The sequence below is a fragment of the Mobula hypostoma genome, chromosome 1 (genome assembly GCF_963921235.1).
Source record: "Mobula hypostoma chromosome 1, sMobHyp1.1, whole genome shotgun sequence".
In the NCBI taxonomy this organism is placed as follows: Eukaryota; Metazoa; Chordata; class Chondrichthyes; order Myliobatiformes; family Myliobatidae; genus Mobula; species Mobula hypostoma.
The window spans coordinates 83,365,569-83,387,461 of NC_086097.1; the positions used below are offsets into that span (position 1 = coordinate 83,365,569).

General features: G+C 41.4%; 1 protein-coding gene across 1 annotated transcript in view; it reads left to right on the forward strand.

Annotated features, from left to right (window-relative positions):
- The window catches only part of LOC134348444 (cysteine-rich motor neuron 1 protein-like), a 262,947-nt gene that overhangs the window by 200,518 nt on the left and 40,536 nt on the right, over positions 1–21,893 (forward strand). The window contains exon 5 of the mRNA XM_063051847.1: positions 14,614–14,811. Coding sequence (XP_062907917.1) covers positions 14,614–14,811 — 198 coding nt within the window. The remainder of the gene's footprint in view (positions 1–14,613; positions 14,812–21,893) is intronic.

Consider the following 21,893-nt stretch of genomic DNA (forward strand, 5'->3'; position numbering starts at 1 on the left):
TTACCCATAAGAGTCAAAGTATACATGAATACATAATATATCCCAACCCCTTATTTTAACGGTTTCTCCCCCTTCCCCTACCAGACCAAGTGCTGAACTAATAACATTCAATGGCATAATCATCAAATTCAACCAACAACAAAAACATTTTTTTCCAAGCTATTGTAGGAAAAGGGAGTAGACTGCCTCTATTCCTAAATATAACCCCAGAGATTATTTTGCCCCACGTGCTGAGGGTTAGTTACTGAACTAGAGATTCAATCGGTCGGGAGGCTGCCTGTTCCTGTGAGGGTTCCGACAGCTGAGGATGACGCCAAAGTCATTTTCTCACTCAGTGGTATATGTATATATCTTGGCTTGTCAGCAGAGGGCTTCTCAGAAAGCACAGGTGATGTGTCATTTGATCTTAGCAGAGGTTCTGCAGTCATTGTCTCAGAATCCGGTCCCTTTTCTACAATTGGATCTGGATTGGTCTGTTTGTGTTGGTTTTCAGTTGCCTCAGAAGTGGGCAGCAGCAGATCAACATGCCTTCTCCAGATGTTGTGGTCACTAGTTTCCACTGTGTATAACACAGGACCAGTTTGTGCCACCACTGTCACAGATATCCACTTTGTTCCAGAAATGTCGCTCCAGGCAAGTACCCTCTCGCCTGCTATAAAAAAAAATCTGTACTTCACTTTGGCACGTCTCTCTGCTTGGGTTTTCTGTTCATTTAGCACAAACTGTTCTGTGTTTGGGTGTCTAAGCAGGTCCAGCTGGGTGCAAAGCTGTCTTTTCATCAGTGCAGTGGCTGGAGCCATGCTGGTGGTGGTGTGAGGTGTGCTGTGGTATGTCAGCAAGAAAGTGCGAAGACACTGGTTGAGGGATACACTTCCCACTGAAGTCTTGAGGGCTCATTTCATTGTTTGTACTAATTGTTCAGCAAGGCTGTTAGTGGCTGGATGATATGGAGCTGACTTGATGTGCTGAATTCCACTTGCTTACAGAAATGCCTTCAACTCTTCAGACTGTCATTGTGTGCCTAAAGATAGAACATCGCTCCTCAATGCATTTTTCAGATGTAGTGCTCTTCATGATGGCACACTCGGGCTATTTGCTATGTGCTAAATGTCTGTCCTCTGGCCAATCCTGCAAAAAGGTCATCAAAGAACAAAAGGGATATTGTTCGGCTGTAAAAGCAGGTTACTGGTTACCTTGAAGTCTCAACAAATCCTTAAAGACCCGTCCCTTTTTTGGACAGGAACCACCAGGTTTTCCTATTTACTTACCCACACTGGTTCAAGTACCTTACAGCCTCTACCTTTGTTTTGAGGGCATATGGAAGAGTCTTGCCTTCAGGCATTTGGGTGTTGTGTCAAGTTCAACAGCCAGTTTAACCATGATTACTTTCATACTGCCCAGTTCTCCATTGAATGCTTCTGCGTGTTTTTTCAAAACCTCGTGTAGACCAGTGCTCCCATCCATCAAGTGTACTTTGTGCCAGTTGAGTTGAAATTGCTCCAACCACATGCTCTAGATAACAACCTTTAACAATGTAGAGTGGAAGTTTCTTTCCCTGTTTATTAATCTCCATGGTAACATGTACTACTCCCTTCACTGGAACAACCTCATAACTGCAGGTCTTTAAAGTCAACCTGATCCTTTCTGGGGTGAGATGCTGCAGTTTCTCCTTGTAAACTGTCTCTGACACCAGTGAAACCGCAGGATCAATATCCACCTGCAGCCTCACCATGACCCCAGCCAAACACAGGGTCACTCACCCAGTAGCCATCTCTGTGTCTTAAAATAGATAAAACATGCAAAGCTTCTTCAACCACAGAGTGAGAGTCACCCAGTCTGTCCTCAGTAATATGCTCCACCTCATTCACATGTTTCTTTTAAGACCTGAAGACATAGGAGTAGAATTAGGCAATCTGGCCCATTGAGTTGGCTCTGTCATTCATGGCTGATTCTTTTTTCTTCTCTTCCTCAACCCCAGTTCCCGACCTTCTCCCCATAACCTTTGATGCCATGTCCAATCAAGAACCTATCAATCTCTGCCTTAAATACACCCAACAACTTGGCCTTCACAGCTGCATGTGGTAACAAATCCCACAAATTCATCACCCTCTGGCTAAAGAAATTTCTCCACATCTCTGTTTTGAAAGGGCGCCCCTCTATCCTGAGCCTGCGCCTTCTTGTCCTAAATTCCCCCACCATGGGAAACATCCTTTCTACATCTACTCTGTCTAGGCCTTTCAACATTCTAAAGGTTTCAATGAGATCCCCCCACCATAATTTTGAATTCCAGTGAGTGCAGATCCAGAGCCTTCAAACGTTCCTCATATGATAATCCTTTCATTCCTGGAATCATCCTTGTGAACCTCCTCTGGACCCTCTCCAATGCCAGTACATGTAGTTTTTCCAAAAGTGTTTTTTCTTTATTACAGTGTTTTTGGTTGACAGTGTCTTTCTACTTTTACTGGTGCATTCAATACGTCCCTTTTTGCCACAGCTTTGGCAACCTAGACCCTTATACCAGCATTATTTTTCTGCATGCCCAGTTTTGCCACAGTGGTAACGCTGATTGCCAATAGGTGTCTTATTCTTAAGTCAGTAGAAACTTTATGAACTTGGGAAGAGGCGCTAAACAGCAGTGCTTCTTTAGCTGCCATCTCCATAGTCTCAATTGCCTTCCGTAATGTTAGTCTGTCTTTGGTAAGCAAACATTTCTGAATTGCCATACTGTGCAGACCAGGTACAAATCTATCATGGAGCTTATCATTCAGTGAGTGCCCAAAATCACAGTGTTCAGACAATTGCTTCAGCACCACCACAGACTGTGAAATAGACTTGCCTTCCTCTTCATTCAATTTTTAAAATCTGAACGTCTCAGCAATAATCAAAGGTTTAGATGAATAGTGGCCCTTTAAGCCTTTAACCATATCCCCATAAGGCTTAATGTCAGGCTCAGCAGGTTGCATGAGACTACATAATAAATTAAATGTTTTTGCATCCATGTGGAGAAAAAATTAAGTTTGAGGACTAAAAGTTAACAGAATCATGGGGATGGCATGATAAGAAGCAGGATTGGTCTATCTTGTACTAACAAATGATAGATCATGTCATTAATGAGGGACTGAGGCAACGTGACTGATGTCTTGTTTTATACTCTGATCAATGAGGAACCGATTTTGTGTAAATTGCAGTAAGTGTCTTGAGACCTGCTGACCTAGTGTGATTAGATTTGCTGTATAAATTTGAACTGTAACCTTGCATTGGCAGAGTCATTGTTCCTTAGAAGGACAGCACCCCATGATGTCACGAAATAAAGGCAGTACAGTAACTAGTTTCGAGGTCTTTGCCTACCTTGTGTTTGATCCTAAATTCACTAACACCCATCACAGTCAGAAAAGTTGGATATGAATATCATTGGAAATTGGATTTGGCAGTGCAAAATATTCAAATCTTTCAGTATATGAACCACCTTTCTGTTGCTTAATCATATAAGCCCCATACTTCCAAATATTTTCAAACATAATCACATTCCAGAAAAGTTAACTATGTAGTCTTATCCCTCTCTCTCTCCCCCTCTCCCTCTCTCTCCCCTCTCCCTCTCTCTCCCCTCTCCCTCTCTCCCCCTCACCCCCTCACCCCCTCCCCCTCGCCCTCTCCCCCTCCCTCTCTCCCCTCTCCCCTCTCCCTTTCCCTCTCCTCTCTCCCTCTCCCTCTCCTCCCTCCCTCTCCCCTTCCCCTCTCCCCCACTTCCCCCTCCCTCTCCCTCTCCCCTTATTGATTTTATTTAACCATTGTGTTCTCATTCTCTACCCTCGGATTCTTCACTCACCACACTTCCGAAGGCCATTTTCAAGCAACCAACAAGAATTCTGCAGATGCTGGAAATTCAAGCAACACACATGAAAGTTGCTGGTGAACGCAGCAGGCCAAGCAGCATCTGTAGGAAGAGGTGCAGTCGACGTTTCAGGCCGAGACCCTTCGTCAGGACCTTTTTCAAGCAACACCTTCTTTTTGCTCACCTGCATTACACAGTGGTACACTACCGGCATTGCACACCAAAGGGAACAAAACAATAAATATCACATGAAGACTTATCAATTAGTCACCAGTTGTTATGTTTGTGGTACCGGGAAGCCGATTGACCGTGAATTACACACACGAGAGACGGGGAGGTGAGGAACAAATGTGTGGCTGATTATTTTGCTTGTAAGTCATCCACCCAGAATGCCTTCTCACCAGGGCCGGACTTTAGGCAGGGCTAGGCTGGGCTGCAGCCCAGGGGCCCAAGCTGCAGAGGGGCCCAAAATAGGTAGCTATCATCATGGCGGACAAAAGAAAAAGGAGAGCGGAGCACAGAAAAGAAAAAAGAAACAAGAAAAAGAGGACCGTGAGAAAAAAGACATTGAAATTGACAGAATTTTTTAAACCTGTTCTCGATGATGCAGTAGTACCATCACTCTTGTCACAGTCTGAGACCGGTGGACAAACGGGGACTTGTTCAACAGCTAGCGCCAGCACCAGCGTTAGCACAGGACCACCGTCCTTGCCACAGTCAGCAGCTAACGTTGAAGAGGCAGAGAGCATGACTTTGGGATTCCCGACCACAGAGGCCTCCGACAACCATGTTGGGCCGCCATTAGTGTTAATGTTACCGCTACTGAGGATCCTTACAGCACTGATCCTGCTCACTGGGGAAAGGAAATGTTAGATGATTCAGTCCGAACGTACTGGGCTAAGAAAGGGCCAGAGTCCTGCCAGAATAAGGATGTGGATATCAAAGCTTTGGAACAAGTATACAAACAGCAGAGACTTTTTTTTTCTAAATTTCACTTCAAACGCAAGCTCGTAAACGGTGAGTACATATCAAGGCAATGGCTCTTATATTCCCCTTTCCACCGGCTGTGTGTTTTGTTTTGCATGCCGCATCTTCAGTGATGGTAACTGTCAGTCCATCTTCGAAACTGGCTTAACGACTGGAAACATGCCACTGAGCGCATAGGAGAGCATGAAAATAGCCAACACCACAGGAAAACGATACTGACCTATGTTGCACTAGCATCTGACAGCGGAAGAATAGTTACAGAACTGCAAAAACAGTTCGAGTCAGAGTGTGTCTACTGGACCGACGTATTAAGAAGAGTGTTGGTGGTTGTGAAGTTTTTGGTCGAGAGGGGACTGGCTATCCGAGGCTCCAGTGACATATTTGGCAGGCCTGATAACGGCAACTACATAGGCTCAGATCCACAATGGGAGAGGACAGGCTGAGTCATCTTACTCTGATGTCACTTGAAAGTGATCTTATTCAGAAACTGGATTTTAGTGATCTGATCAAGGACTTTGCTGCGAAGAAATCCAGAAGAACTAGGCTTTAATTTTGAAAAACAAGCATCTGACTTTGTAAATATCTAGGTTTGTGTGTCAGTGCTGTTCCTGTTTTTGTGGCAATAGGCTAATAGTTGACTGTTTACAAACTTAGTAAGTAATAAATGGTCTTTACTCTGCAAGCCACACAGTACAGCAATAGGTTAGTATGTGCTAGATCTCATTATTCAATAAGATTATTGGAGTATTGTCAAGTTTCCTGGTTTGCCATAGTGCCACCTCTCTTGGCCTTTTTGTCTCTCATTTCCATTTTACTTTCTCAGAACACACGGTTGAGAAAAATACCTGGATAAAATTGCTTTGGCATCGTTTGAGGAATAAGGCCTATGGAATGTGCAGCAATAGCTAAATAAGGATTTAAGATTGGGTACATAATACTTTGTTCCCTCATGACTTTACTAAGCCAAAAAAGCCTAGGTCAATTTTTGAGTGCTTTAGATGCTGTCCTTCAAACTAAGAATCTGCATTACTTTCTGTCCTCCCTCTTAAGGCCTGTAAGTTTATAGCCTACGTATTGTACTAAACCAATGTATTGGCCCACAGCTTTGATATTTAGACCAGTACGACCTTTGCTCTTGTTCTTGCCTTTTTTTGCTTGGTACAGCAGCATTTTACAGTGTTGGCGGGGGCCCATCAGGGCCTCCAGCCCAGGGGCTCCGGCCCTGCTTCTCACAGTACGTTCAGTACATACCACACAGAGAGGCTTGACTGCAACCCATAAGAGCCAAAATAGACATGAATACATAACGTTTCTATACGATATCTTTATGAGACTCAGTGAGGCCAAGGTTAACTTATCTATGAAGTTGTTTATGGTGAGAAACCGGGGGAGTTATGGTGAGAAGGTGGGGGAGTGGGACTAAATGGGAGAATGGATCAGCTCATGATAAAGTGGCGGCGCAGACTCGGTGGGCCGAATGGCTGACTTCTACTCCTTTGTCTTATGGTCTTATGGTGATGTAAGGTGGAAAATGTACTATTTTCCAGATTCTAAGTAACCACACTTGAGATGTGTGCCACTTTTTGGATACAATTATTTGACGTTCCATGATTGTGACTGCAGCATCCAGTCTCAAAACCCTTGTGAAATCAATCCTTTTGTGCAGGAGCTGGCTTCCATTGTCTCAGCAGTCTTCCTCAGAAGGCTCCAAAAACTCATCAGTACATCACAGGTTAATGGTCCCAAAGGTTCAGTGTCTGAGCCGAGCTCGGAAGACGGCTCTCCACTTCTGACCTTATCACCATCTGCCCGTCTTGAATTGCTCAGTGTAAGTCACCAATTGAGAGCTCGATTCTTATGAGATTCCACAACTTTATAAGTATCTGAGCTGGCAAATGGGAACATGCATACTCAGGCATTCCGTTTCTTCTCATGGATCAACTCCAGATATGATGGACCCGAATGACATGAAAGGCATGTTAGTCTTGTAAGGTGGCCGTATGTTTGGCCATGATGCACGGAGCTGTGGTATCTGTCAAAGCTGTGGATTGGACTTTGTTGTCTTTTTGGATCATAGGGAAGATTTGGGGAACAGAAAGAAGAATTTGAAGTCAGGTTAGGATTTATGGACAGGAATGAAGGAAAGTTAGAGGTCAGGTCAGACTCTAGGTCCTCGCTCGATGCTCCACGATGTGCGTTTGAGAGCCAGCAACGTGGGCATGGGAAGAGGACTTTTGTGGTTGGATGTTAGGCTGGCAGACAAGTGAGAAACAGGGCTGGTGCCCCCCTACCCCTGGTCAGCAAGTCATCAGTGTGTTTTGGGATTGGAGTTCCATGATGGCAAGAGGTATGATGGCCGGTAACTCCCTAGGCACATGAATAGGAGAGACCAAAGATTGAGGCCAAGTGTTCGGGGTCCCAGTCATCAGAGAATTTGGAGTTCGGTGTTTTTATTCAAGATCCTCGTTCTTTGTCATCAGTGAGTTCTAGAAACACTACTGAAGATTGAACCCCAAAGGTCAAAGTTCAAAGTAAATTACTTGTATGTCACCATATACAACCCTATAATTCATTTTTTTACAGGTATGCTCAATAAATCCAATAGCCATAATAGAGTGAATGAATGTCCAAACCCCAACAGGGAGGTCAACCAGTGTGCAAAAGATAACAAACTCTGCAAATACAAAATAGAAAAAGAAGAAATAATAATAAATAAATAAGCAATAAATATCAAGAACATAAGATGAAGAATCCTTGAAAGTGAGTCCATAGGTTGTGGAAACTGTTCAGTGATGGGGCAAGTGAAGTTATCCTAACTGGTTCAAGAGCCTGATGGATGAGGATTAATAAATGTTCCTGAACCTGGTGGTGTGAGTCCTGAGGCTCCTGTGCCTTCTTCCTGGTGGCCGTAATGAGAAGAAGTCAATCAGAAGTCCAGAATTCAAGACCTGATGTTCAAAGCCCTGAGCCTGTGAGTCCACGGGGGAAGTCAAAGGCTTCTGCAATGTCTGCAAGTCACGAGTCCATTGGTGGTTGGACAGCTGGTATTGGAGTTGAAAGATTGACTATGTGTGTGGATATGTTGATGTCTGGTGTGAGGAAGGAACTGGACTTGCTTTGCTGTTGTTGTTTTGTTGTTGTTCTGCTGTTGTTGCTGCTGTTGCTTATGTTATTCTGCAAACATGGTGGACGTGTTGGGGCCAGAATGCATGGCAACACTTGTGGAATACCCCCACTGTAATCTTAGTGGTTGTTAACACAAACAACACATTGCACTGTATGTTTCAATGTACATGTGATAAATAAATGAATCCAAACTTGAATGTAGAGTGAACTATGCTTGACAATGATTATACTTCACACAGTTGAAGTTGTATCATCTTGACTGGTATATGATGTGAATGATGGACGTTTAGTTGTGTTGCTGGGATGTCTTCAACTTCATTCCCAAGGTCAATGAAACACTATCAACCTTCATTGCTGTCTCATCTAATTTGTAGCTGCATAATTGCAGATGCAATCTTCCACCTCTTTCTTTCTTTGTGATGTTGTCTGCAATAAAGAATAGAGCCATGAGCATCGTAATGTGCATGTAACCTGATGTGTGAAATTGATTTGGTGAGAATGGAAATGAGTTAAAGGCAAAGCACTGAGAGCTAGTGGGAATGATCAATGGATTTGTTTCTTAAAGATTTAAGGAGAAGGATGTGTGTACATCTTGCGTAAGTAGATGTGGAAAATGATAGGAGAAAGTTTGAGTCTAGGGTAACAAACACGAAGTGCTGGAGGAACTCAGCATGTCAGGCAGCATCTATGGAAATGAATAAGCTGTCGTCGTTTCATACCGAGACCCTTCTTCAGTACTGGGAAGTAAGGGGGAATATGCCAGAATAAAACACTAGGGGGAGAGGAAGGAGGATAGCTAGAAAGTGATAGGTGAAGCCAGGTGGGTAGGAAATATAAATGGCTGGAGAAAAAGGAATCTGATAGGAGATGCGAGTGAACCACGGGAGAAAGGGAAGGAGGAGGGGATCTGGGGGGGGGGTGGTGATAGGCAGGTGAGAAGAGGTAAGAGGCCAGAATGGGGAATAAAAGAAAAGGGGAGGGGGAGGGAATTTTAACCGGAAGGAGAAATTGATATTCAGGCCGCCAGGTTGGAGGCTACTCAGGCGGAATATAAGATGTTGCTCCTCCACACCTAGGCACAAGAGGAGATCGGGACCGACATGTCGGAATGGGAATGGAAATCGGAATTAAAATGTTTGGCCACTGGGTCTAGGTTGATGCACACGGCAGTACATGAAATTGTATGGATGAATTTACAGAGTAGTACAAGCCAGTTTACAGTTCAGTTTCTTATTTGTATACATGAATATTCTCTTATAGAAGTATAACATGTCTTATCAAAAACAACTTAATTTTCTTTCCATGAGCAAGCATGGACTAACCTTTAAGCTCTGTATTCAGCCTTACAAAATCCATTAGAAAGAAGATAATAATGACAAACTTTCCCAAAGGAATGATAAAATGGGCTGATGCTCTGATGCTGAACTGGTCCCTTTCTGAACTCACAAGCAATGTGACTGATTCGGCTACCACAAAGAAATGTTAGTGCTGCTTCGTTTCATTTACAATAAGCATAACAGCAAGAAATGCCATATTTCTGTGGGAAAACCAAAAGAAGCGAAATATTGGTAAACCCAGGAGATTCTGCAGATGCAGATACTGATGCTGGAAATCTAGTGCAGCACACATAAGATGCTGGAGGAAGCTGAGTTACTGCTTGGTTTTATTCTAAGAAGTAATATCAATTAGAGAAATATACATGCAAATCCATAACTGCAGACATTTCAGAATTCTACAACCAGAAAGGGAAAAAAAGTAATTTTCCAGGCTTTGCAGAGAAACAACTTGGAGAATATTCTTTAGCCAAAGGGTGGTGAATTTGTGGAATTTGTTGCCACATGCAGCTGTGGAGGCCGGTTTGTTGGCGTATTTAAGGCAGAGATTGATAGGACGTGGCATCAAAGGTTACAGGGAGAAGGCCGGGAACTGGGTTGAGGAGGAGATAGAAATAAAGGATCAGCCATGATTGAATGGCGGAGCAGACTCAATAGGCCAGGTGGCCTTATTCTGTTCCTATGTCTTATGGTCTTATGGAGAACATTTATGAAATATCGGACTGATTTTTTTTTAAACCAAACTCGGTGAACATGGCATCGTTGATATTTTCATTAAAGTTACTGATTGCACTTTCTTTCATCTGGCTGCCTGTAGGAACTCACTTCCTTTCATCCAGTTACTGCCTTTCTATTGCATTGAACACCTTGCTCTCCAGTGCTTCTAATATTTATTCTCTTTTCCTCATCACTTTACCAGGCCTTTGACCACATGCAACCCCATTCTCACACTTCTGCCTTGCCCCTTCACTTCCCCTGATCCTCAATTTCCAACACACCAGTCTGCAGCACGTAACTTTTCACCTCCGTACAACACAGTCAAGAGCCCCCAGTGCTACTTCAAAGTAAAACCTGAATACACATAGTTTCAAATACAGGTACCGTACTTTGGCCCAAATAATTTGATAGGATGCTAGTAATTCATTTGGAAGGTTTACCAAGCCTGTGTAAGTTTTAAAATTTTATGCTTTTGTATAACATTTGAAGTAAATTTATTATCAAAGTATGTGTATGTCACCATATATAACCCTGAGATTCATTTTCTTGCGGGCATTTGCAGTAAGTACAAGAAACAGAATAGAATTGATGAAAGACTGCACCCAACAGGACGGACAAACAACCAGTGTGCAAAAGACAACAAGCCATGTAAATACAGACAGAAAAGAAAGAAAAAAAAGAGAAATAATAAATAAACAAATAAGCAAGCAGTAATTGTCAAGAACATGAGATGAATTATGCTTGAAAATGAGTCCATAGGTTGTGGGAACAGTTCAGCGATAGTGTGAGTGAAGTTGGGTGAACTTATCCCCTTGGATTCAAGAGCCTGATTGTTGAGAAGTAATAGCTGTTCCTGAACCTGGTGCTGTGAGTCCTGCAGCTCTTTACCTTCTTCCTGATAGCAGCAGCAAAAAGAGAGTATGGCCTGGGTTGCGGGGGTTCTTGATGATAGATGCTTCTTTCCTGCAACAGTGCTCAGTGTAGATGTGCTCATTGGTGAGGAGGACTTTACCTGTGATGGACTGTGCCATATCCACTCATTTTTGTATGCTTTTCTATTCAAGTGATGCAGCCAGTCAATGTGATCTCCACCACACATCTATAGAAGTTTGTCAAGGTTTTAGATAACATGCCAAATCATTTTAAGCTTCTAACACTGTAGAGGCACTGCCATGCTTTCTTCATAATGGCATGTGTGCTGGATGCAGGACAGAGACTCTGAAATAATAACGCTGAAGAATGTAAAGTCGCTGACCCACTCCACCTCTGATCACTGGCTCATGGACCTCTGGTTTTCTCCTCCTAAAGTCAATAATCTGCTCCTTGGTCTTGCTGAGATTGAGTGAGAGGTTGTTGTTGTGGCACCACTCAGCCAGGTTTTCAATCTCCTTCCTATATGCTGATTCGTCACCATCTTTGATTTGGCCTACAGTAGTGGTGTCATCAGCAAACATAAATATGGCATTGGAGCTGTGCTTAGCCTCACAGTCATAAGTGCAAAGCGAGTAGAGCAGGGGACTAAGGACACAGTTTTATGATGCACCTGTGCTGATAGAGATTGAGGGGGAGATGTTGTTGCCAATCCGAACTGACTGGGATCTGCAAGGTGAGAATCCGGTTGTACAAGGAGGTATTGAGGTCTCAGTCTTAAAGCTAATTGATTAGTTTTGAGGAGGTGACAGTATTGAATACTGAGCTGTAGGCAATGAAGGACATTCTGATGTAGGCATCTTCACTGTCCATGTGCTCCAGAGTTGAGTGAAGAGCCAACAAAATGACATCGGCTGTGGACTTGTTGTGACAGTAGGCAACCTGATGGTCACTGTCAGTCCCCTGGGTTGCTCGGCTGGCTTCTTTACGAAGCCAATGATCCAAGTGAACCTCTGAAGCTTCTCAACCATTGTTTTCAGAAACCTACCCTCTGAACTTGCACTTGCATCAAATCCAATTGCATGGCACGGTTGTGAGGGAGGTTTCAAGTAAAGTTGAACCGAGCACCCCTGTTCCATCTAACTGGGGGATTAGTCAAGGAAGAGTGGACATAGTCCCATAGAAATTCCAGACCATGGGATTTGCTGCTTGCAATATGTTCTCCTGTACATTGGGAAGTTCAAGTGCAGCCTGACTGATCTATTTGCTTCCAGTTGAAAAATTGACTTTGTGCTTCTGACAACTGGGCTCTTCAGTTCTCTGGTCCATTATAATCTCTGCATCATGGTCCTCCTATTCTAATGAAACTGAAAGGAAGCTTCAGAAGAAACATCTACACCCTTCCCTCCACCCTTTCAAATGAGCACTCTATGAGCTCAACATTGAGTTGACAATTTCTGCTCTCAACGCATGCTCCAAGACTCTCGCAGAGCAGAAGTTTGGAATCAGTCTGCTCTGCACACTCCCACTTCCTCTCCATCCTTTCTTGTTTCGTTGCCATGTCAGAATGTTCCTTTGACTCTAAGTGCCATCTTTTTCTATGTCAAATCATCCCTGCTATCCGCCCTAACATAGGCACACCATGTTGTCCTTATCACCACTGCACCCACTGACCACATCCCACCCTGCCCCTGGAAGTGAAAAATCTTACATATATAAAACTATGCAGTTCTGATGAAAGATGGTTGACCTGAAACTACACCTTTGGCAGGCTGCCCAAAAGCCCCATTCATGAAAATTGCTGAAGAAAATATTTCGAAGCTGATCAAACCACACGGTCCAATTTAGCCATGTGTCAAAGCTGTGAAACACTGCCAGAAATGCTGTAGAACAATTCTCTTTTTTTAATTTAGAATACTGTACCACAACACAAAGAAAGCTAATTATAGTAGCACATCAATGCACACAAAATGCTGGAAGAACTCAGCAGGCCAGGCAGCATCTATGGAAAAAAGTACAGTCGACGTTTCGGGCCATGGTCTCAAAAGCATCAGCTGTACTTTTTTCCATAGATACTGCCTGGCCTGCTGAGTACCACCAGCATTTTGTGTGTGTTGCTCAGATCTCTTCTTTGTGAAGATACCACGTACTTGAATCCCACATGACCATTCTCTGCTCTTAATGAGTGAAAAACTGTCCGCACATTGTCTGGCCTGGTACATATTCTTCATGTGGACCGCTGTTCCACTGCTGCAAATTTTGCACTGTTGAGAACCAGCAGTAAACAGCTTCCAGCATGTTTTGTGCACATGTACAAATAACCCCAAATCATCTTGCTACCTGTACTCATTGTAGGTTGCCTACCGTCACAACAGGTCTACAGCGGACACAATCTTACTGACTCTCCACTCTGCTTTGGGGCACCTAGACAACAGCAAAACTTTCATCCGGCCATTGTTAATAGATTGCAGTTCTGCATTCAATATCATTATTCCCTCAGTATTAATCACCAAGTTTCTAAACCTGGAATTCTTCACTTTTCTCTGCAAATGGATCTTTAACTTCCTTATGGGAAGACTATAGTCAGTACAGATTGTTAACCACATCTCCTGATCATCAACACAGCAGACCTCGTGGATTCATGCTTAGCCCCACTGCTGTACTCACTCTACATGACTGTGTGGCTAAGAGCAGCTCAAAGGCCATCTATAAATATGCAGATGACACTGCCATTGTTATTGAAATTTCAGATGGTGCTGAGGCATATAGGAGTGAGATAGTTCAGTTCAGTAGTTGCACTCAACATCAGACCAAGACCAAGAAATTGATTGTAGACTTCAGGAAAGGGGAAGTCAGGAGAACACTAGTCCTCATTGATGGCTCGGTGGTGAGAAGGGTAAGCAGCTTTAAGTTCCTGGGTACCAACATCTCTGAGGACCCATCCTGCGCTCAGTGCATTGATGCAATCACAAAGAAGATACAGCAGCAGCTCCACTTCATTAGGAGCTTGAGGGCATTTGGTATGTCACCAAAGACTCTTGTAAATTTCTATAGGTGTGCATTCTGACTGGTTGCATCACCTTCTGATGTGGAGGCAACAATGCACAGAATTGGAAAAAGCAGCAAAGAGTTGTAGCTCCATCACGAGCATAACCCTCCACACTATCAAGGATGTCTTAAGGAGACAGTTTCTCAAGAAGGCAGCATCCACCATTTAGGGACTCTCACCACCGGGACATGCCTCCTCTCATTACTACTATCAGAAAAGAACTACAGGAGCCTGAGAACCCACACTCAATGTTTTGGGAAACAGCTTCTTCTCTTTCTGCCGTCAGCTTTCTGAACAGTCCATCAACTCATGAAACTTACCTCGTTATTTTGTTTTGTAATACTTATTTTGTTCTTTATATTAATTTTATGTCTTTGCATTGTACAGTTGTTGCAAAACAGCACATTTCATATAACATAAGACAGTGATAATAAACCTGCTTTTGATTTTGATTCTGACTGATGTTTTCCGAAAATCTTGAAATCTTTGTTTATATGGGTAGTTGCAGCAATTTTTTGCTCTATTCTGAAGTGATTTTCTAGAAAGCAGTGAAATGTAGTTTTTCCCATTGGAGAAGCCCAATACTTCTTCTCTTCAAACAGCAACCAGAGTATTTTTGCAATGACTATTTTTTTTACTCTGATGTACCACTCATACCATCTAACCCTATTCAACCACTTTAACTCTCTCCTGTGCAGACCCCGTTTTTCCAGCCATCGGTGGCTTGGGCTGTTTGGCAAGAGGTCAGATTCGAGCACACGGTGATCACTGGCGAGAAGATGACTGTACTTTCTGCCAGTGCGTCAATGGGGAACATCACTGCGTAGCTATGGCTTGCAAGCAGACATGTCAGAATCCAGTCAAAATACCAGGGGAGTGCTGCCCTTTCTGTGAAGGTAAGACTGAAAGGTGGGCAATTTGCAATCTTTGTGAAATGTGTTTGTCCTTTTCCGCTTCTCTGAAAATTAGCAATATTATGTCATAAAGATGACTGAGCAGTCACTCGCATTGATGTATTCTGGAAAGCAGCAAGCCAGGATGCAAAGCAAGCTTCTCCATGCTGCTAAATGTTTGGAAGTGGTGAAAAACCAACTGGAATATACCATTAGACTAGGTACTGTAGTAATACAAGTCCATTGCACAGAATGAGGCCATGGACTTCATCTTGCTTCTGACAATTGAGAAAATGACTTCAAGTTCTACTCACTTCCCAGATCCCATCTGTTAGCCCTGCAGATTATGCCTTTTAAACTGCTTATCAGGGTAGTTTTTAAATGCTATGAGGGTCGCTGCCTTCAAACTGTCATAACATCATTTGTTGATCTATTGTACTTTTGATGAGCAAGTCCAGGATCCAGTTGCAGAGGGAGGTTTACAGGGGCCCAGGTTTAGAGGCTTGGTGGTTAATACTGAAGGGATGATGTTGGTGGATGCTGAGCTGTAGTTGACAAACAGAGGCCTGGCGTATGTTTTGCTGTTGTCTAGGTGCTCCAAAGCATTGCAGAGAGCCAGTAGAATTACATCTGCTGTAGACCCACGGTGGTGGTAGACAAATTGCAGCAGACTGCTCCTGAAACTAACACTAGCCAATACTGGATTTGCTCCAGTTTTTTATTGGTCCAGGATATAGAATGCAATTGGTCAGGCTTAGAATGCATTTATTAATTAGGCTTGGCTCCTCTTTCAACGGAGACCCTCAGCTGAGGTGGGTGAAATTCCAAGAAGGGTAAAAGTACTTGGAATTGTTATCTGAGTAAATTGTCTTCTGCTTTCGGGGAGTAAGTGAATGTACTCAACAGTGAAGAAAAACTGAATGGAGATATTTTTGTTTTAAAGATTACATTCACTGATTTGTGGATTTTAAAAAAGCTCAAGGCCTTAAGAAAGCATAACATCCTATTATCATTAATGTTTTTCTTAGAGAGATGAATGAACTTCAATAATATTTGGTGAATTATTATCAAGACATAAAAGAGATTGCATCTTCATCTAAATGAAAATTATGCCAGGATAGTAATATTTCCTAACTTTGAATAAATATCCACTCAAGTGAAAACACGACACTTTCATTTTAAAAACAATGGAGCAAATCAATTGACCATAAAGGCTAAATGAGTTATTCCATTCTGCACACATCACCATGACATGATGCATTATAGGATACATTTTGTTCCTGGATAATTGATTTTCAATTCAATGTGAATCTACAGTTTCACTTTATATTGGAGGTTTAAACATAATATTAGCAGAGTGTAAAAGTGAGGAAGATTTTTAATGGTGGATACTGCACATGTTTTTCCGTAGATGTAGTAACTATGCCAGATCTTGCTGTATCAACCTTCCATCTAGAATCACTGCCTATGATATGTACAGAATACCCATCTTTGAGTGAGCTAAATGCAGAGAGATGATTCTGCAAGTAGCAAAGTTCATTTAGCAGCTAGACCTTGTGTGGTCTGTGAAAACCCAGCCCCGATTACCTTCTCAGTACAGATGTGTAAATCTGGGGCTTCCATTCAAGCTGAGTACTAGTGGTTCTCTTTGGGACTGCTCTCCACAGCTGACAGAATTCAACCAAGTGCATCAGAGATAATATTTTGGTGGTAATCTAATGTGCTGATCTAAATTTGTGTGAACTACAATACATTTACAATAAGATCTTACGGAGGTTATAGATCTCTTTGGGAAGAGCCATGTTTGCCGTCTTCTAAATCCATCAAAAATTATTTCTCAGACATAAAACTGAACTTCCACAAGAGAATGTGCAGTTTTTGGAAACTGATTTTCTACAGGCAAAATTACTGATTGTCTTGAAGCAGAAGAAGCACTAGATACAACAGAGAAATGCCTGACTGTGAAGTTTATATTTCTGTGTGATGAGGGGTAAAATTCTATTTAAAACCATATTGCTGCTCAACAATTCAGGTAGCATCTGCAGAAAGAGAAGCCGAGTTGAGAGCCTCATATTCCAGAAAAAAAAGAGTTGTTGCATTACTCCTGGTCTACTGGCACTTATTTATCCCTCGAAGAACATCACTAAAGTTGACTATCTGGTCATTATCACATTGCTTTTTGAAGGCACATTGGCAATGCATTTCTGATGTGAAGTCATTTAGTCCATTATACTGGAATAGTACTATTTAGAGCCATTTAAATGAAATACACCAATCCATTCACTCCATAAACTATGCTTTCTTGCTGTGTTTGAAATGTTTACTCCAATATCGCTACCTCAACCATTCCCTGAGGGAAAATATCCAGTATTCCAAATATTTTTTTCATAATATATCTTTTCTTGCACATCTGCTCATGACAATTTTAAGTTGATGACCCTCTTCACTAGTATGTTACTCAAAACCAGTGACCCTTTCTATTTGCTCCATTGGAGCCTTCAATTTTATTTAAAATCTCCACTTGACCTTCACTGTTCCAGCGGAAATAGCTGCAGTATCATTTCAATCATGACAAGTGTTCCTATTCCTAGCGTGTTTTCAGTGACTAAATGGCATTGCTCACAGATCTTGTTCATTGTATGCAGTTTTGGCTGAAGAACTGCTTAGTTCTTGTGCTTACGGGTTGATGTTTGTGATTTAGAATTAGTTCCTTCTGTGCTTGTAGAATTTGGTAAAACAAGATAAGCTACCAGCTTTTGTGCAACCAAGAAAGTAAGGCACTGTTGCATTTATATAAATACCTTAACTAATATGAAGAATGTGCAACAATTGTGTAGTCAAGTGTAATTACTATTACAATGTAGGAAATGTGCAGCCAATTTGTACATGGCATTCAAACAGTACTGTGATAATGAACAGATGGATTCTTTTAGTGATATTTGAGACTCAAATGTTGATCAAAACACCAGAGATAATGCAAATAAATTTCATTGAAACAATATTCTTGAATTTGGTGAAGGCTCTTTGACCTGTGTTGTAAACTGTTTCACTTTCCAGAGATTATGTTCAGTGTTCCTAGAATCTTTTGCTTTAATTTCTGATTTTCAGGATCTCAAGGTTTTATCTTACCTTTTACTATGGACCCTTGCATCCCTTCCAAGGGGAGATGGGTATCTCAGTTTGAAATCTGATTCAAAGCATAGTGCCTCCTGAAATGCAGAACTTCCTTAGTTGTGTTGGAGTGCCAGTTAAGATTATTGTGATCAAATCTCCAGATCTGATTCATCAGAGGCGAGAATACTCCCAGCATGAGCAACAACTAACATCTTTAATGCAGCCGACAGGAAAGGGAGGAAGTGTAGCATTAATGCATTTTCTGCAGTATCCAATTCAATGTTTTTTGAATTAGCTAACAGACCATGCAGCAGATAGATTACTGCCTTTGTAATGTGCAGATTTGGGCCAAAATAAATTATCCATTGTCAACACAGATGGTAGAGAAAGAGTAAAAACAAAAATTGTCTGTTTTTCAGATGAAATCATAACTACAATTCAATTTTTTTAACTGCATAAGCTGGCTATCTGAAACAAAATCAGAAATTCTGAAATACCAGAAGGTCAGGTAGCATCAGTAGGAATAGAAAGAAAATTAACATTTCATATTGGAGACCTTTTGTCAGACCTTTTGTCAGAACCACAGATGCGACTGGGCCTTGTGAGCTTTCTGATTTTATCATAATTACAATTAATTCTTAAAGTCCCCAGAGAAATATTTGTGTTTTTTTCTATGGAGTTTTATTTTCTGACCTTTAAAGGTCATATAGTATCTACTAACTATTGCAGAATTGTTGCAGAGCTTATAACAAGACCACTTGACCTGCTGAGCATGTGCTGACTTCTTTGAAGAATAGCAGAGCTGAGCATGGTTCCCATATCCTTCGTTTCCCTGTTTATCAATTCTCTCTTAAGGACTGCTATTGAAGATGAGCCCACATGAAGTCCATGCTTCAATAAAAAAATCAAATGCTGTTTCTCCTGAATACTGAATGGTACATAAAGTTATCTTTAGGAATCTAGATTTAAAAGCAGCAAAGGGAATGAGTGAATGTTCTTGTCCCTGCTTGTTATTCACTGTCTTTTCTTTATTGGTTCACAAAATGGATCTAAGTGTAATCAGTTAGATGTGTTTTCTCTACACTGAAAAATGGCCTTGGTTTAAATTGTCAGTATTATTTTAAGATGTCATTAAAGGATGCCTCTTGCAAGAAGCAGCTTGTTGCCATGGGGAGTTACTGTATGTGCTTGAAAATGGTGATTATGAGATTGATGCTGATTCTGAATTGCAAAGTGTTTTTCTGTCTCCTGGCAGTGACAGAGTTACACCAGATTAGTGATCACAACTCTCATCCTCCCAAGCTCAAAATATTCTTAAAATGCTGAAATATTCTCAAAATCATTTTGGTGACAATGTTTCTACCAGAAGATTAAAAGTATATTAAGATAAATGATAGAGCATCCTAATTTTACATCTGTTGTTGCATCTTAATTTTGAGCAATGATATTTCTTGAATGGTGTAACATCATATTGGTTTCTTTGAAGTTTACAGGAAAAGATTCTCAAACAATAATATGGATACTGTTTGGGGTTCAAATGCACGTCTCTATGTGACCTTCAGAACTTCTTGTGCTGTTGGCTCAACTGTCAGAAGCTGCCAAGTGATATTAGCTGCAGTTAGGCTCTGCCAGTGGAAGTGACATTTTATTGACTGATACCCTGAGATCCGTTAGAGCACATGGTTAGTTGACAGAAAGATGAGGTATTTATTTTAAGGAATTGCTATTAATGGGAGAAGCTCTATCGATGTAGATAATGAAATTAGAATTTCCATCTGGCATTCATATTTTGCCATGATGCGTCTGATGTAGGTAGTTCATAGAGTCTCAGGTAATTTTTTTTTGGTCAGTTTTGCATACTATTGAAAATGACCATTTTCCTTCCTGGGACTTTTCTGTCACTGCCCCCTTGCTATTTTCAATTGAGGAAGCAAAACAAGATTTAAGTTTTACTCTTTAGCAACCATCCCTCCTATTCTTCAGTCAGTGTATGTAGGATGTAACTGATCCACTGCACTTCCTTCCTTCCCTTCTCCCGAAAACTAACCAACTTCCAGCCAGATATGCTCTCCTAATATTACCGACATGTGCCAGATTGATGTCTACAATTTGTTGATTTGAAATTCTATACACATAATCAAATTTGACAGGTTTTTATACTGCTTCCAAAGAAATTTATAATTGCCCAAACTACTGAAGTAATAATTCAACAGAAAGCTATTAGGCAAAAGGTATCCTTCTTGGTATTGTCATGGTTACTGTATTGTTGTTTTTTATGGATATTCTAAAGATGAAGGTCCAGAAGTTCTTCAATATGTAAAAACTGTGGTTGAAAGGGATGGTGGTTTGGTGTTGGACCAGTGCTAGCTTTACCTGTGAGGTATTGTGGGCAGCTGGGGTAGTGGGGGTTGTGCTATCAAGGAATAAGATGGGCCTACCTTAGAATAAACAATCCTAGCCCTTGTAATCAAATCTTGTGATTGGTTTTGTGAAACTGCCTTCACATTGCCCTGCTATTTAATGAGGCTACTTTGAAGCATAAGTTGTGGGCCCATTTGTTGAAGGGGTTAGGTTGGTAGATGCATGTGCAGTGCACTCCTTGAACAGATGATAGGACAATTGACATTGGAGACAGAGACCGAGGCAGGAATGAGCCATAGGAACTTAACCCTGATGAAGAAGGACTTGAGGATTGTTGTGAAGTGCAGCATTATTCAAAGTGATTTTTGTCTTTTCAAAAATGAATAGATAATATGTCATTCAAAGTTTAGAAATTCTATCATATTTAAGTGTCTCATTATGTGCCTAGGCTTGGAGCCTGCTCTGGATTATCCTAGTGTAATCTACGCTGCTGGACAATCCAGTTAGTGAAAATCAAAAGAAGTGCAAATGCTGGAAAAGCTCATCATCTGTGGAAAGAGAAACAGTCAACGTTTCTGGTCCGGGACCCATCATCAGAACTAAGAAAAAGATGAGCAATGAGCTTATTGGCGAAGAGCAGTGGGTGGGATGTAATTCTGGAACGTTTCTAAGCCTGCTCTTGTAGTCAAGATTCACACCATTCACAAGTCACATATAAATAGCAGGAAGTAGCAGGAGTGACCAGGTGTGCACTTAGATCCCGAGTGATGTCACTTAAACACACCCAGCAGCTTTCACACATCAGTACAAAAAGCACAAAACATTGTGGCAGGCAATTGACGCTTTAGCCATGGTGTGATAAATGATTAATCATGTATTTTCCCCCAAGATGTACAGCACTTTGAACAATTTCACTTCACTACCCACAGAATATCAAAAGAATGATAGTACTTGCTCACAGCAGTTCAAAGTATTACGTATTCCACAGAAAGGTACCGTTTAATCTCCTCCACCTGGATCCTGTATTAAACTTCTACAAAGAGTACAGTTTAAATTATAGTGAGAGTTACTCAGCTTCACTGAGGTTAGCTATTGAATGAAACAGCAGCCAAGCTAAAAGCACTTCAGTTACTGCAGATGAAGCAATGAATAAATTACTCATAAGAGGCTCAACACTTGCTCATTCACCATGCCTTCAAAGCAGTTCAATAGGTTGAATTATCTTTTTCAAGTTATTCTAGATATGAGAGGCAGATATTCAGAAGTGATCATTTAATGCAGAGACTGCATGGAAACTGAAATTCCCTGACCTACAGCAGTCTCTTCCTAAGTTCTGATGCCAAATATATGAACTCTATTTTGAACTCCTGCTGTCATTGCCAGCTCTCCTATTTCTCAAGCCTGGTTCTACAAAGGGAATGTCATTGGTTATTTCTCTATACTGTGCTTCACACCAGTTCAGACCAACTGAAGAGAATTAATTAGGCATTAAATTGATTACATGTTGTTTAATCAGATGGCAAATAAAAAATTAGTCTGGTTTATTGGAGTATAAATCTCTAAGCGTACAGTGTAACACAAGTATTTTACTTTTCCAAGATATATTTGAC